We start from the raw sequence: 14,457 nt of genomic DNA on the forward strand, positions 1-14,457 counted from the left end.
TAGGTTGAGCAGGTTTTATTAGATCTCTATTCCTTCATTATAGGCTGTTGCACAGAGGGGCTCAAAGCAATCCTAAACATAATGTTCCCCAACTTAAATCTCTCCAATCAATGAATTTAACTCCAGGAAACCAACCACTTCCACCAACTCAGATAAGAGCTACATACAGATCTATAGAAGGGTAGATCAGGTCTTTATAGTCACTGAAACAGATTCAATTATCTTGCTCTTTTTAACCTTGGCAGAGGAAATATCACTTTAATCTTTATGCTTTAGAAAGGCTGAACGCAGAGGAAAAAACATCTCAGACTCAATTACACAAGTTTCGCATTTAACAGAAACACAAGCAGAAATCATTGAAGCTCACATATGTTTTAAGGCCTTCATGTTGAAGGTACTATAGACATGAGTAGGCCTGCTATCTACATCTACTGAATATCTTCTCTTGCAGCAGGACAAAGAGCTCTAATGCAGCAATACAAATCTTTGAGGTTAAACTGAGTTGTTTGCAAAAGCAGGACTTGAAGAGGATTTACAACAGATCCAGTGGGTTGTCTTCAGGTGTGTTTATCGTCGGGGCCTCCAGTGTGTTTTGATGAGTCCAGAACATTCACTTGTCAGCAGACGGCACGGGTTGGGACTTTATTTGACCACACTGGAAAGAGAAAGAGATCATCCGTGATTACTTTATATCCTATCGCCCTTAGAAAGTTGATTTTCAGACAAACTGAAGTCACAGAGGACTTCGAGTAGGATTTGTAGGTTGCGTTACTGAAGAACTACATGACAGCAGCTCTACTTTGTTACTATGGTCCACTGCCGTTACTGTTATCTAGAAAATGAGACATTCTAGCAGCTCTGAAGCTCAATCGTAGGTGAACTTGAGGCAGTTCAATACGGAGAAAAAGAAGTTAAAGATAAGTAACAAGAAAACCTACGAATGCTTTGAGAAATAGTTTGAGCTTTTGGAAAATAAACACTGGTTCGCTGTTCCTCGACACTCACACGCTGATTTCCTTGTAGCGGTCCAGAGCCTCCTGGGCCAACACCTCAGAGAACTTGGGGTCGGTCCAGGGGATGTCTCTCGGCACGCTGAATTTCACGGGTGGAGAGTCGAAGAGCTGCACGTACACATTTGTTTCTCCGGGCTGATTTTTCTCATCAGTGTCTGTGCCGTTAACCTGCAGTACAGGGACGGTTTCAATTCATCTGTTAGTGTCACTGCACGTCTTAACAGCCTCAACAGACGTGCATTTCCAATACTGATGTACTGCAAACTGTTCGTATGCTGATATGGTGGCTTTTACTGCTGCAACTTTGTTCCTTTGGTACTTTTTAAAGTTGCATTGTTGTTGTAACGCAGACAGCAATAAATAAGTACATTATTAATTGTATTAAATCCAACTTGCAAGGCGGTCGTCATGCTAAAAGTATGTAAGTGTGAGGATTTATTGTCTCCCAAAAGAAACAATTGTCATGCATTAAAGGTATTGCTGACAAAAAACAACAGGCGTGTCACAAAATGACACACTTTCAAACAATCAAAATAACCAAATAATTCATAAAAAGATGTAAATTGTTAGGAATTAGTGTTCTTTTCTGATTTAGGAAAGCTCCATTAGTGACTAGACGACTAACATGAAGTAAAAGAGAAGTCACATGTGATAATGACATCGATTTTGGCTACAAAATGCCTCCCAGGCCTCCGTACCATCTGAACACGGAAGGCGTCGTCCGTGGCGTTGGTTTTGTTCGCCAGAGACGACACCCAGCCGAACTCCCTGTTGAGTTGATCCATGATTGAGGAGGTGTTGCGCATCTGCTCCTTGAGCGTCTTCAGGAGGCCGTTGTACTGCTGAGTGAAGCGCTCGGCCATGGCCAACGCCTCCTCCAGGTCCTCCTTCAGAGGGCCCTCCAGAGGTTTCGTCCCGGAGCAGTCTGGGAATGAAACGTCATCATTATGAGCTCGAGTAAAGTAAGAAAAATCACTTTACTTACGACACTGGGATTATATTAATTAGAAGAGGACACATTTGTTTCATAGCGTAATTTTTTTCACATTGTTTGGCATTTTGATCCCAGATTAAATCACGTCTGACCAAAGACTTTCACTGTGGTGTATTTAAATATCTAAACAACAGTGGCCAAAAAGGTTGTTGATGTTTAAACATTTAAAAAAAAATCCTTTGAAGCCCTTCCTGTTTCCAAAAATTATCATAAATCCTAATTGTGTTGCTCTAATAAAAGCATCTCTGCATCATTATTCAGGTCTCCACACATCCGGTTTTGTGAAGGAGGAGACGCAGCTGGACCTCACTGCCCCCACTTGGAAGGTTATTATTAAAATAAATACATTTTACACTACTCATTCATTCATCGAGGATGTTATTCATATTTCATTCTAATTCAACATATTTGTCCTCAGTATTGTGTGTTATTTGTCTTGTTTGGCAGCCCCCATATGTTACACATCTTTTTTCAATGTTAATGTGTTGGACTAATATTGATCATAGAACATAGAAGAAAGAATAAAAGACTTCATCAGAGTGTTGTGTTACCAATATGCTGGATCTCTTTGCATTTCTGACACTCGTCGCGGAACTTGAGGCAGCCGGCTGAGTTGCGGCGAATCTCTCTGCAGGTCATCCTGCCGTTGCCAAAAGGTTTGGTGACGACCACGTCCTCGTTCACGCTGCCGCCTGCGACCAAACACACGTTTGTTTGTTTTTTCAATTTCATTTTCAATTTATGGATTGACTAACTAACTAACTGAAATACCCTGCAGGGACAAAGGAGGAGCCCAGCCTGAGTGACAATGTTGCAAACCCTTTTCCTTCAGGTACTTCTGTTTTTACCATTGAGTAAACCAACAACTATGATCTTTATAGCAGTGTTTGAAATCATTTTTCAACTTCCTGTACAAGACACAATTGTAATGTTTACCTATAAAATATCTTTTAGACTAAAATGTGCAGTTGTATCACAGAGTGTCAAAAGACAATTAAAACCACCTTCAAATCCCACGAAAGCTTTCTGAATAAGTAAACGGGGCATCAGAACATGTCAGAACATGCACCTTCATTAGGAGCTGTGTCTGAGTCCATGTCCATCATGGAGCCCATAGAGCTGAAGAAGTTCCTGCCCATGCCCATCATGGGGGAGAACAAATCCTGGAAGCCGTGGAACGGATCTTGGAAGAGGGAGCGAATGCTTCTGCTCGGTCCCAGGAATTTGGGAAAAAAGAAGACTGGCGGGTTGTAGTGCACATGATCAGCCACCTGAGACACAACAACAACAACAACAACACAGAAGCCTGTTAACTCTCTTTGCTCTGCAGTTAGTGTGCTGTTGTATCCATATCACTTTTGTTGATGCATGGTTCAAGATCCATAATCAGGAGGCAGCAGAACGAGCTGTAAACACAAAATTCCCTTTACTACAAACCACAAAGTTGCTTTGGTCTAATTCTTTTAAATCTTGTTGCTGCTTGAATGGTGGCTGTCCGAATTTCTTTTACTGCTGCCATCGTTTATTATGTGCTGGTTGTCTCCATTTAAAGGGCCAGCGTGGAGGATTTAGTGGCATCTAGTTGTGAGGTTGCAGATTGCAACCAACTGAATATCCCTCCGCTCGCCCCTCCTTTACCAAGCGTGATGGAGGACTGTGTTCAGTGAAGAGGACTTTCTCTGAATCTTAGTTTCAGGTAATTATACACTAAAGGAAATAGATTACGCTAAATCCTACATATCTGTGTCCAGTGTTTACATCCATTGGTCTAACAAGTAAACTGTACCTTCATACTGTCTGAAAATATGCTGTCCACACCATCGGCCATCTCTGTGTATTTCTCTTCCAGGTTCTTGAGCTCTTTGCTCTGACGCTGCCCCTCCTGCTCCAGGACGTCTATGTTCTCCCCTTTGATCCAGATGGAGAAGGGAGACGTCCTGTTTAGCACCTCCTCCAGCTGCAAATAAAAGGAGAACTTTTGATTTTGAATCCAAAATCTTAAATATCTTAATTTTTTATCAGGAGACTGAAGAAGCGAGAGATTGGGGATGGGAAACAGTGTTGCAGTAGGAGTGATTGTGTTTCATCTTTTGTGTTTCTGATGCTGATATTAATCTTTTATGTAGTATTTCTATTTGTGCCATGCAGTCATATTAAATTGGACTATTTGCATGTCCCTGACATTCCAAAAATATTTGCTATTGCTTGACAAGAAAAGTCACTGAAATTATTATTTGAATCCAAAGATATAACTCATAAGCAACATGTTTGTGCACACTTGATCCAAAAAGAAAGGTTGCATTACAGTCACTTTAGTTTAAGGGCTTCCTATAAACAACCAGCAGTATTGATGTTTTCTCAAAGCAATTTAATTAATCAATGAAACTGCATTACATCCTTTATAAAGGAAGGCATAGATCAGCTAATATCTGGATTATAATCAAAGCCCTGTATGCATAATCTAGGATGAGTACATGCGATTGTCTGACCTGGCGTCCCACCAGTCCAGATCCACTGCTGCATGTTCGGGAGTAGTATTTTACGCAGGTGTTCTTCAGGCAGGGCTTACACTCCTCCCACAGAGCCATCATGGTCTCGTTACAAACCGCCTGCTCCAGCTTGGCCTCCATCTCCTGAGCCGTAAGTATTGCTTCCTGTCGTGAAACAGAAACAACACATTCCAGAGGTAAGCTCTTATTTTGGTAGGATCCTTAGAACTCATTGCCAGTTGTTAGCGTAGCATCTGGTGTCAGTTGAGATTTGGTAAGTTAAAACAAAGCGATTGTAATATAATGAAATATATTTAGATTATTTTTGTTTGAAGATTGTTTTTAATATAGTGAAAGAAACTTCTTACTACAGCACTGTGAATCCATTTATATGAGTAAATCCTATAATGTTTAAAGAAACACCGTCTCATTCTGGCATCAGCGCTGATATCTGACACAAAAAGCATCACCAGGCATGTTTCTACCTCTTTCTGCTCCTTGGTTTTCTCCAGAACGTCCAAAAACCTCTGGTGGTCCTCTGTAGATTTCTGCATCGCGCTCTTCATCTCCTTCATTCCGTTAAGAGCGGTTACAATCTGTTTATCCAGATACTTTTCTCCCTGCAGTGAGATCTCTGTAAAAAGCAAACACGACATATTTACTGCCGGTTTCACAGACTCCTGAATGTCTGCCCTCTAAGACCAAACTGATTATTCAATGATAAAATATACGTGGGATATTTTTGTTAAATCCTTTTTTGTTTTTCTTTATTTATATGCAATATTATTTATAAGAAAATGCCCTTTTCCTTCTTTCTGCACCCCGTGATGCAGCTACATCCCCTTATTTTCATTGTAGGCATTTTCACACAAACATAAATATTTTACTTTCATTTCAGAAAATCTTGAGTAGTTTTCAAAAGGTTGAGTTGGTTTATTTTCTAAAAAAATGTTCCTTCTCTTGTGATATAGTAGCCATTTATATACCGTAACTTTAGTTTTAGCTGTGCAGCCTTTCAGTTATTTGTTTCTGTTATTTCTGCTGCTGCCACAATATCATGTTTACTTACGGTTAAGATCTTCTTCTGATGGAGGAAGGATACAGTTGACTGAGGCCAGAAGAAGAGCCACCACAGCCAGAGACTTGGATCCCTTCTTCTTCATCATCATCATCATCATTAACATCCTCTCTGACTCTCACGGGGCCAGCAGGCAATGATGAGAAGAAAAAAAACCTGGGAATAAAACATGAACGTTCAGGTTAAAGTCCTGGCTCTAGTAATGTTGTTGTAATGCCCCTCCATCTCCTCTAGAGGGAGACACAAGCTGCAAAGAAACCAGTGACCTACGCAGTAGAAAATAACTGTCGTTCATCAGCAGTTTTCCACCCTCTACTCAGCACAACATAAAAATAACAGCACTGATCAATACCTCCTCTCCTGTTTCATGCGCTGAAACAATAAAAAAGGACATAGTCAGATCAGTGTTTCCTGTGACTTTGACCAACTATGCCTTCTATAAAGCTAACATCTGGCCCGTTCTCTGTTTACCCATTTTCTCTATGACGTGTGCTCAGTCAGCTGCCTGTATTTTCAACAGAGACTCAGTGTAGCTCCTGATTTCTACAAAATTCCCATACACACACACACACACACGCATGCACACACAAAAGACAGAGAGAGAGTCATCAGACGGATAAACTGGCCTTCTCTCCTCTCTGTGCAGCTTTTCCCAGGCAGTATGCATCTCTTTCCATGAGTCTACTCCCTATTGATTACCTCTGCAGCCGAACACAATCCTCCTTTTTCCCTCTAAACACACAGCACAGCGATCTAAATGCACCAATCTAACGACATCATTTTAAAGTGCCAGAGGACGTTTGCCAGCTACGAAAAGCAGAATGAGTAAAGTGAATAAGTAATGATTAGTGTACATTGTGGACAACACTAATATGCTGCTGTAACAGCATACCTGTAACCTGTAACTCTTCTGGTTACAGGTTTTCCACAATATCTATGAAACCTGGCTGCAGGGTTGTTTTCCCATTCAGCGGTCACAACGCTGAGCTGTCGGGCCAGTGAGATGGTGTTGAGGTCAGTCAAGGTCAAGTAAAAAAAACATTTCTTTGCTTGCTTTCTCTAGGGGCGCACAAAGTGACCATAACTGATTCTTTTAGCCACTTGGGACGCAGCAGAACCAAGCTCTAGATGCAACACTGTCATTGTATCAAGATTGGTGGTGAACTTGTGAGCAAAACAGTAGCTTCTTTACACATCCGACAGACACGGAGGAACATTATCATTCGTTTGGAGTTGTGTTTCTGCCCAAATGGCAAATGTAAGTCGAATATTCACTCTTCTTTTAGCTCGGTTTTTGGTCTCCGCCAACCACTGAGGGAAATCTCGGTTTCTTTAGCTGCTAAATGCTCCACTATGTTCACCAGCTAGTCGCTAACTATGCCTGTCGTTTGTTGCTGGATAAATAGTGTTCAGTGGGTTTATCAGAGCTTTGAGACTGAACCAAAACAATAAACTTACGGCAAAACTATAAAAAATAATGAGCTGAGTGATGTTAAAACACTGTAGAGCTGAAGGGGAACTGCAGTCAGGTGATAATTCTCTTTGGTTCCATCACTATAAGCATCAGCTTTATACAGTCAATTAATCAACTGTTAACATATATTATAGCAGCTTTTAAGTACACGTTTGTCCATAATACGTTGGACTAGCGTGAGCTAAGTTATGGTAGGTCATCATGCTATCCAAACTAAGAGAGATATTGACCCATATGGAATAAAAAGCATTTGTTTACATATCTTATATAACTTTGTTTTTCAGATTTATCTTATCTTTATCTTATTTGTGGTTTCCTACCGTCTCCTGTTCCTATGGACACAAACAAAGTACATGCACAGCAGGTTGGTTTTGTATCATGTGTGGAATGAAGCTGCGTCCATTCAACACAAAAAAAGATTAGTAACTTTTACGTTCATTTGTTACTTGACCTCTTGACGTTCATTTCCCCCACTTTTTTCATCTTGTTCCACACTGTCCGACAGTATCACATACAGTATATTCAGTATCGTCTTCTTCTAATTTTCAAGTGACGCTCTAATATGTTAACGCACGTTTTTATGGCTGCACACGTGGACGGATTATGAGACACATGGGCCTCTGGTCACGGACATGCAAAAGACCCGACTATCTCTTCAACATAGGAGCAAGACACACCAACTTAATAGTTGTTTAGCTGCTTTTTTTGTGTTTTCTTTATCTTCGTCACACATTTCTCTGTGGTTTGTGTCTCTTTATGGTCGTTTTGTGTCTCTTTGTAATTGTTATGCATCTCTCTCTGGTTTTGTTTGTTTTGCCCTTTTCTGTAATCATTTTGCATCTCTTTGTGGTCATGTTGTGTCTCTTTGCAGCCATTTTGTGTCTCCTTATAGTCGTTTTGACTCTCTTTGTGCTTCTTTGCAGCTGTTTTGCATCTGTTTGTAGTCATTTTATGTTTCTTTTAGGGCTTTTTGAGTCTCGACCTGGTTGGCACATGTCTCTTTGAGCAACATTTTGTAGGTAAAGGCCAGGGGGGCCCCTGACACCTTTGGGTATATTAGGAAACCTCTGGATACCTTAAAAATCCTTTAAAATTGTGGGTTTTTCAGATAAATTTCTCGGCAACTATTATAAGGAAGATTCAATGTGCTGAAGGTATAACCTCTCTGAATCTCTGTGCTTTTAATCTGCAGTGAAAAACAGGAAAAAAGGTCTGAATGCCCAGCTGGGAGCTAAAAAACCTGTCCCACTTTCTCCTCTTTAGCTCACGTGTTCACGAGTTAAACACAAACAGTGCAGCAAACTGCAGCCGCTTACACAATGAGGTCACTATTGATGTGACAATAAGCCTCTCACTTTAATTACAGCATGCCAGTTACTGGAAGGCTTGTAAACCGGGGCAGACTGTGACCAGTGAGACTCTCAAAAACAGAGTGAGTAAGACTTGAGGTGCAGATGGAGGAAAGAATGAGCAATGTATAAAAAAAAAACAGCCAGAGAGAGTTAAACAAACAGAGAAAGGTGGACAGAGAGAAAGTTAAACAAATAAAAAAGGGGAAAAAAGGAGAGCAAGGAGAAATAATTGACATTGCAGATGTCATCCTGGTTACACGACCAAAGTTCGGTTTCAGCTTCATGAAGTCAATAAAACATCCAACGCTTTGTCAGAGTCCATATCTAAAACTAGTTTATCCTACATTGCATAGCAATAGATATATCACTTTATAATAATACTATATTAATATTAAATTGGTATTATTGTGTTTTTATATATATATATACACAATGTGGTATTCTCTTTCTTTTCTATACAGCGTACATTTCATAGCATTGTAATATTACTGTATAGTGTGTGTATATTGCACATACTGCACATTATATAAAACACAACTTTAATATGAACTGAAAGGTTTTGTGGATTAATTGCTTAAAAACAAGGATTTTGCTCAATCTATTTATCTTTTAAGTAATTCCTAACTTCAGTGTTTACCTACTGTGCTGCTGTGACACATGAATCCAGTAAAGTTTCATGATATCTGATCTTTTTCAGCTGCCATGTGTCAAATATCTGTAACATTTATACATCAGCTGATAACTGCAGCTGATGCTTGTTTTCACTATCAATTAATTCCCCTTCTGTTTCTGTCTCAAAGCTATACACACACACATACGACTTCCCCAATGTCAGAAGATGGAACAATTACCTAATCTGGATCATTTGGGCTCTATTTGCTACAAATGGGACACGGTCACATGTGACCTCATTCTGGCCTCATTTCAGGTGTTTCTGCACCCAAAGGATTTACCTGTCATGTGGTTGCAGAGAAATTAGGGTCAGTTCTAATGTACAACATTCTCCATTTTTAGAACTGTTAATACAGCAACTCGCTTTTCTACAATACATACAGTTGGAGGACTATTATTATTATTATAACTGAGAGCATTTTCTTAAAATCCTCTATTACTGTACTCAACACTCATCAGTTCTGTGTCAAATAGCAAGTTAATATTCCTGTTTTAAAGTTAGTATTGCTGCTGGCTGTGCCCAGACTAAAGTGTATTAAAGTGAACCAACCATATGATGTCATCTATCCTAATCCAGTTGTTTTCATCCAAAGATGGAGGTCACACCCACGAGTAAGCAAAACAAAACAACAGCTGTCACCTTGTCAGCCATGAAGTCTGCACGAAGAAAAACAACTGAGGAGACCAGATTTAAAATGAAAAAATAAACACATACACACACACATTATACATTCAAAATAAAGTTATTCAGACATTTCATAAACTGAACCTAAAAAATGCGTTGCACTCTATTCTATTGTCATTTATCATAACACTATTGCCACAGCTCGAATAGAAAGAGACCATTTTCCTCTGAGCATCACCGAGCTGCACACTGTCAAAAAAATAAAAGCCCTCTGACTCACCTCTGTTTGTTTCCTGAGACTCCGAACCGTCTGAAGCTGATCCAGTCTCTCTGCTGCTCGTTTTTATACCAGCGGATAACGGGGACGGTGCAGACATGTGACTCATGCAGCTACACCAAAACAAAAGCCAATTTCCTGTATAACCCTTCAAAATAAATGTCTATCATGAACATTTTCTTTTGGGGATAAAGTTTGGGCAAAAACGGCCATACTACAGGTGAAAATGCAGTTGTAGAGGAAGTAACCGACATCAGATGCTTTTTATTTTTTTTAAATCTTTTTAGAAATACTAATACCACACGGTAAAAATACTAACAAAGTACCTGCACTGAAAATGTTGCTTATGAAGGCGAAAAGTATTTATGTAGCCTAAGTAGTGTGTCAGATAAATGTATTGTGTATCAATGTAAAAGCAGGAGCTTACATTTACATTTTAGTTGGTTGAGGTATGTGGAGCACATTTTTTACTATTTGCAAGCAAGTATATTATTATTTTAATCTGCTGATTTGTTTTTTGACTAATTGATATACATATTTTTGTAAAAATGGTGTTAAATGCCATCACAATAAATCAGAGCCTTAAATTAAATTATTGAAATAAATAAATGGAGGAGCAGTCAATCATCCCATTTGAGAAGCTGAAACCACAAAGTGTTTGCCATTTTTGCATGAATAACTACACAATTATCATTAATAGTTGCATACTATACAAAGAACTCGTAAAGCACTTTCCATAACACAAGTTTACCTTCTGCAAGTGCATGGTAAAACATGGAAAGTAACTGCAGGAACTGCAAAAACATTAACAGTTTGTATTTAACTTGTTGTTCAATTGATCACATTTGATAAAAGAGGAGACGCCCTCCATATGTCGATGTGTCAGCTCACCTGCAAAGCAAAACCTGTGGTTTTAGTGGTACTGAGTAATTTAGAAATTGTTATAATTCTGAACTAATGCAAACAAATCCTTGGTTGTTGTTGATATTCATCATAATTCTTCTATTTAAAGTCAGTGGATAGCTTTTAAACGGTGTTTTACATGTGTTTGGCCCTAGAGGGGATTGCCTCACATGTCAAGTGCCTGGAGAGGTGGGGAAAAACGCCTGATTGGCTGTTGCTTCACTGCAATTTGATTGGCTGTTTGCCAAGTAATTGTCCTTGTCTTCAACTGACTTCAGCAGTTTAACAGCAAACTAAGGAGAACAGGTATGTGCCCAGTGGGAAATGTGATATATTGTATTATCCTTCCTGCATAGGTAAGGTTAGGCCTATACAACAAAGTCTTGGCCTTATAGGTTTTCTGGACTTTTCACTGAGGCTAGCATTACATATCTTGTGTGCATATATATATATGTTTGTATATATGTATAAGAAATGCAGCGTCAGTGAAAGTCATGTAAGATTTATCCTCAAGACAGAGAATGTATAAGGTCAATACATATATTGTCTTTAAATATATATGTAATAATAAAACTAGCAATTTGACTTTGATGAATTGTTTTTTTATGTGTACCAATCCTGAAGAGTTACTCCATTTCCTCCACTCGAAGGAAAAATATATTTTTTTGGCATTTATTTTGAAATCTGAATGCGTTTTCCTGTAGTTATGGTGTTCAACTCCACTTGACTTGATGCTCATGAGCTGGAAGACGTTTCCACACGTTTTGGAATGCATTGGCAGCAGCTCTCAGAGAGACAAACAGTTGATTCATCCTGACCGTGACTCAACATTTAACTTTCACGTGTCTCTGTCTGCATAGTACTAAACCAAACCAGATTATATGCGCAGTTTCACACAAAATATGTAACCTTGTCTTATAAATCAAACGTTACAGGCAAAATTCACAGTACAGATAATAACACAATTCCTACAATGGCAGCATGCATTAAGTAAAATAGTATTTAAAAATATTTAAGTGACAGAGTGCATTTAAGATATCTTAAAGTGAAAATGGAAAAACAGTAATCACCCCAATGGCTTGATGCATTATGAGAGCTGAATACATCGATTGCATCATCATTTTAACATAAGTGATTATCAGTAACCTCCACACCCTTCTCTTCATACTGCGGAACAGTATGAAGAGAAGGGTGTGGGGGTTACTGATAATTACTTACTGATATTAAATCTATCTAATAAAAAACAAAGACACCACAAAGCTAGACTCAGTGTCTTTTTAATGACACGGTTCTGAATGAAAATCAGCCTGCGCCAACATGAGTTGTCACTTTCTGTTAGTGTGAGGACGTTTTGGGGAATTTAAAACAGCACAAAGGGGTTAAAACATGCATGCACAAACAAACACACAACAGGGATTCATAGGAACTGAGGAGAACTGAATCAAGCACCTGTCAAACTAAGAACGAATTAATACTGAAGTATGTTTAAACAAATCAGTAATCCTTTAATCCTCATAAACAACAAGTGAGGACTGTGTCATCTAAGGGGATGGATGTTCCAGTAAATCTCTCTCTCTCTCTCTCTCTCTCTCTCTCTCTCTCTCTCTCTCTCTCTCTCAGACACACAATTCTGCACTTTACTTTATACACAGATTCCTTAGTTCTGAGTCAGCAGCAGTCGTCTCTGTACAGAGTTTTGCAGATGTAAGCTTCTGGTATCTAAATAAATAAATACATTTAAATTCCCCACTTTTGAAACTGTTAAGCTCTTGCAAAATAAAAAATACGATATAACTTAGATTACACTTAATATTAATTTACATACACCCCACATACAGTATACTGCATCCCAAATTTGCTCTCCAAGATAAAAGTGGAACTGATCATCCAAACTATTCTATTTTAAGTGTTGTTAATGATAATATCTTCACAACAAATGTAATAAAGGAACCAAGTCTGTGAATTTGTCTGCCGTCTTGTTCTTTGCTGCCTGCAGCTGAAGCACGTCCACATGAAATATCAAAGAGTTTCACTGAAATATAATGTTTTAATTGTTATATTCTGAGTCTGTTACAGTGTGTTTTATGAGGGATCAAGCTGTGTTGACCCTCAGTGCAGAAGCCGAATGTGACACTAGGTGGCAGGAGCTCCATTCCTATTCAGTCAATCCTTCTCCCTGGAGATCCCATCGCTGTATACAATCAGTATTTCAATTGTTTACTATGTGTTGGATATATTCATTTTCCTTCCCAGTACTTAAGAATCAAGTCCAATTATGAATATAATATAAATATATATTTTGCTGCTGTCTGATTTCTGGCTGTTAACAACATTCCAGTGTTGTTCATTCGCCAGACTGAGTCACGTTGAGCCTGTTAACAGCATCCCGTTGGGTCTAAATAAATCAACAATACCGACCAGAACATCTGCGTTAAGATAATGAGGATTCCAGCCAGCCATGACACAGCATCCCTCATTCAACAGCGACTCGGCTGTTGACGTGACAGCAGCTTTATTTTATTTTCGTCTATTAAACCAAGTTTCTATCCATTGAAAACATGGCATGGAAATGGCAGCACTAAAATCAGTGATCATGTGGTGAGGAGTGACACAACACTTTGTGTTAGTCATTTGTTTTTCTCTTCTTCTGGAGACTTGTTTGCTTCACGACGTGCTCCGGATGGAGCTTCATCAACCCAAGATGCTTGTTGTTGTAAAAGAGCAATTTTCTGTCAGGCAGCAGTGCAGGAGATGGGACTCTTGGGGGATCTTGCAGTGTTTATCCTTTACGATGATTTACAGCCACACTGAACTCACTCACACTCACAGCGTTCCTAAAAGAAATGCTCCTCATCCCATAATGTACATGCAAAACAATAAAAACTAAAAGATGCTATGGCATTTTTAGCATTTTGAAACTATGGTATACTGTATAGTTACTGATATCAATTACCAACACCAGAATGTAGCTACAGAAGGTTTCTGATAAACAGTTCTGGAAAACTCATGCACGTTTTTTCTTTTTTAAGATGACTGTGTAACAAAGCCTCCTCTTTGTGTTCCCTATTAACACTTATTATTGTTTTTTTACTATGTCTCTTGTTTGCACTATCCACTATACTGCTGTAATCCTGTAAATGTCCCCACTGCGGGACTAATGAAGGATTATCTTATTTTATTTTATTATGTTGGGATTGTCACTTTGTTCTGGTGTTAGTAGATAAGTTAACTACACATCTTAATCACATTAGCATGTCAGGGAATGTGACGAGGTTGCCTGTGTACTTGCTTGGCTCATAATGTTTCTAGTTTCTGTTTCAATGCTTCCTTTATTATCTCCTTTAGAACAGAAGATTCCAGAGTCTAAGTCTTGAAATCTCTTCAAGTCTGCAGCTCTGGCCAAAGCAGCACTACTGAAGTGAGAAAAGGGTAACCAACCATCGACTCTTACTTCCTTTGTTTACGTAGTTACCAGTAACTTACGTAAGCTTGATCTTAACACTACACAGGCCAACAGTGCTGGAGTTAAAACTTGCTGGCCTCGAGGTTTGTTCAGTTTGTGTTGCGTTGTGTGGACAGT

General features: G+C 39.0%; 1 protein-coding gene across 1 annotated transcript; it reads right to left on the reverse strand.

Moving 5' to 3' along the window:
• clu (clusterin) lies at window positions 1–10,000 on the reverse strand. Its single transcript, XM_079180473.1, has 10 exons — window positions 9,978–10,000; window positions 5,566–5,730; window positions 4,982–5,130; window positions 4,497–4,661; window positions 3,794–3,964; window positions 3,077–3,278; window positions 2,559–2,699; window positions 1,712–1,938; window positions 1,006–1,181; window positions 1–655 (listed from the first exon to the last, which is right to left on the reverse strand). The coding sequence occupies exons 2-10, from the start codon at window positions 5,678–5,680 to the stop codon at window positions 643–645; spliced, it is 1,359 nt and encodes a 452-aa protein (XP_079036599.1). The 5' UTR covers window positions 5,681–5,730; window positions 9,978–10,000; the 3' UTR covers window positions 1–642.
• Window positions 10,001–14,457: the final 4,457 nt, after the last annotated feature.

Source organism: Pholis gunnellus (genome assembly GCF_910591455.1).
Source record: "Pholis gunnellus genome assembly, chromosome: 19".
NCBI classification, from domain to species: Eukaryota; Metazoa; Chordata; class Actinopteri; order Perciformes; family Pholidae; genus Pholis; species Pholis gunnellus.

What these genes read in the sequence shown, in the direction of transcription:
- clu (XM_079180473.1), bottom strand. Translation starts at nt 5,680, where the DNA reads ATGTTAATGATGATGATGATGATGAAGAAGAAGGGATCCAAGTCTCTG. An exon ending in CAAAGAGATCCAGCATATTG is followed by an intron (nt 1,939 to 2,558) that starts GTAACACAACAC and finishes TTTCATTCCCAG; the next exon opens with ACTGCTCCGGGACGAAACCT. An exon ending in ACGCCTTCCGTGTTCAGATG is followed by an intron (nt 1,182 to 1,711) that starts GTACGGAGGCCT and finishes CCTGTACTGCAG; the next exon opens with GTTAACGGCACAGACACTGA.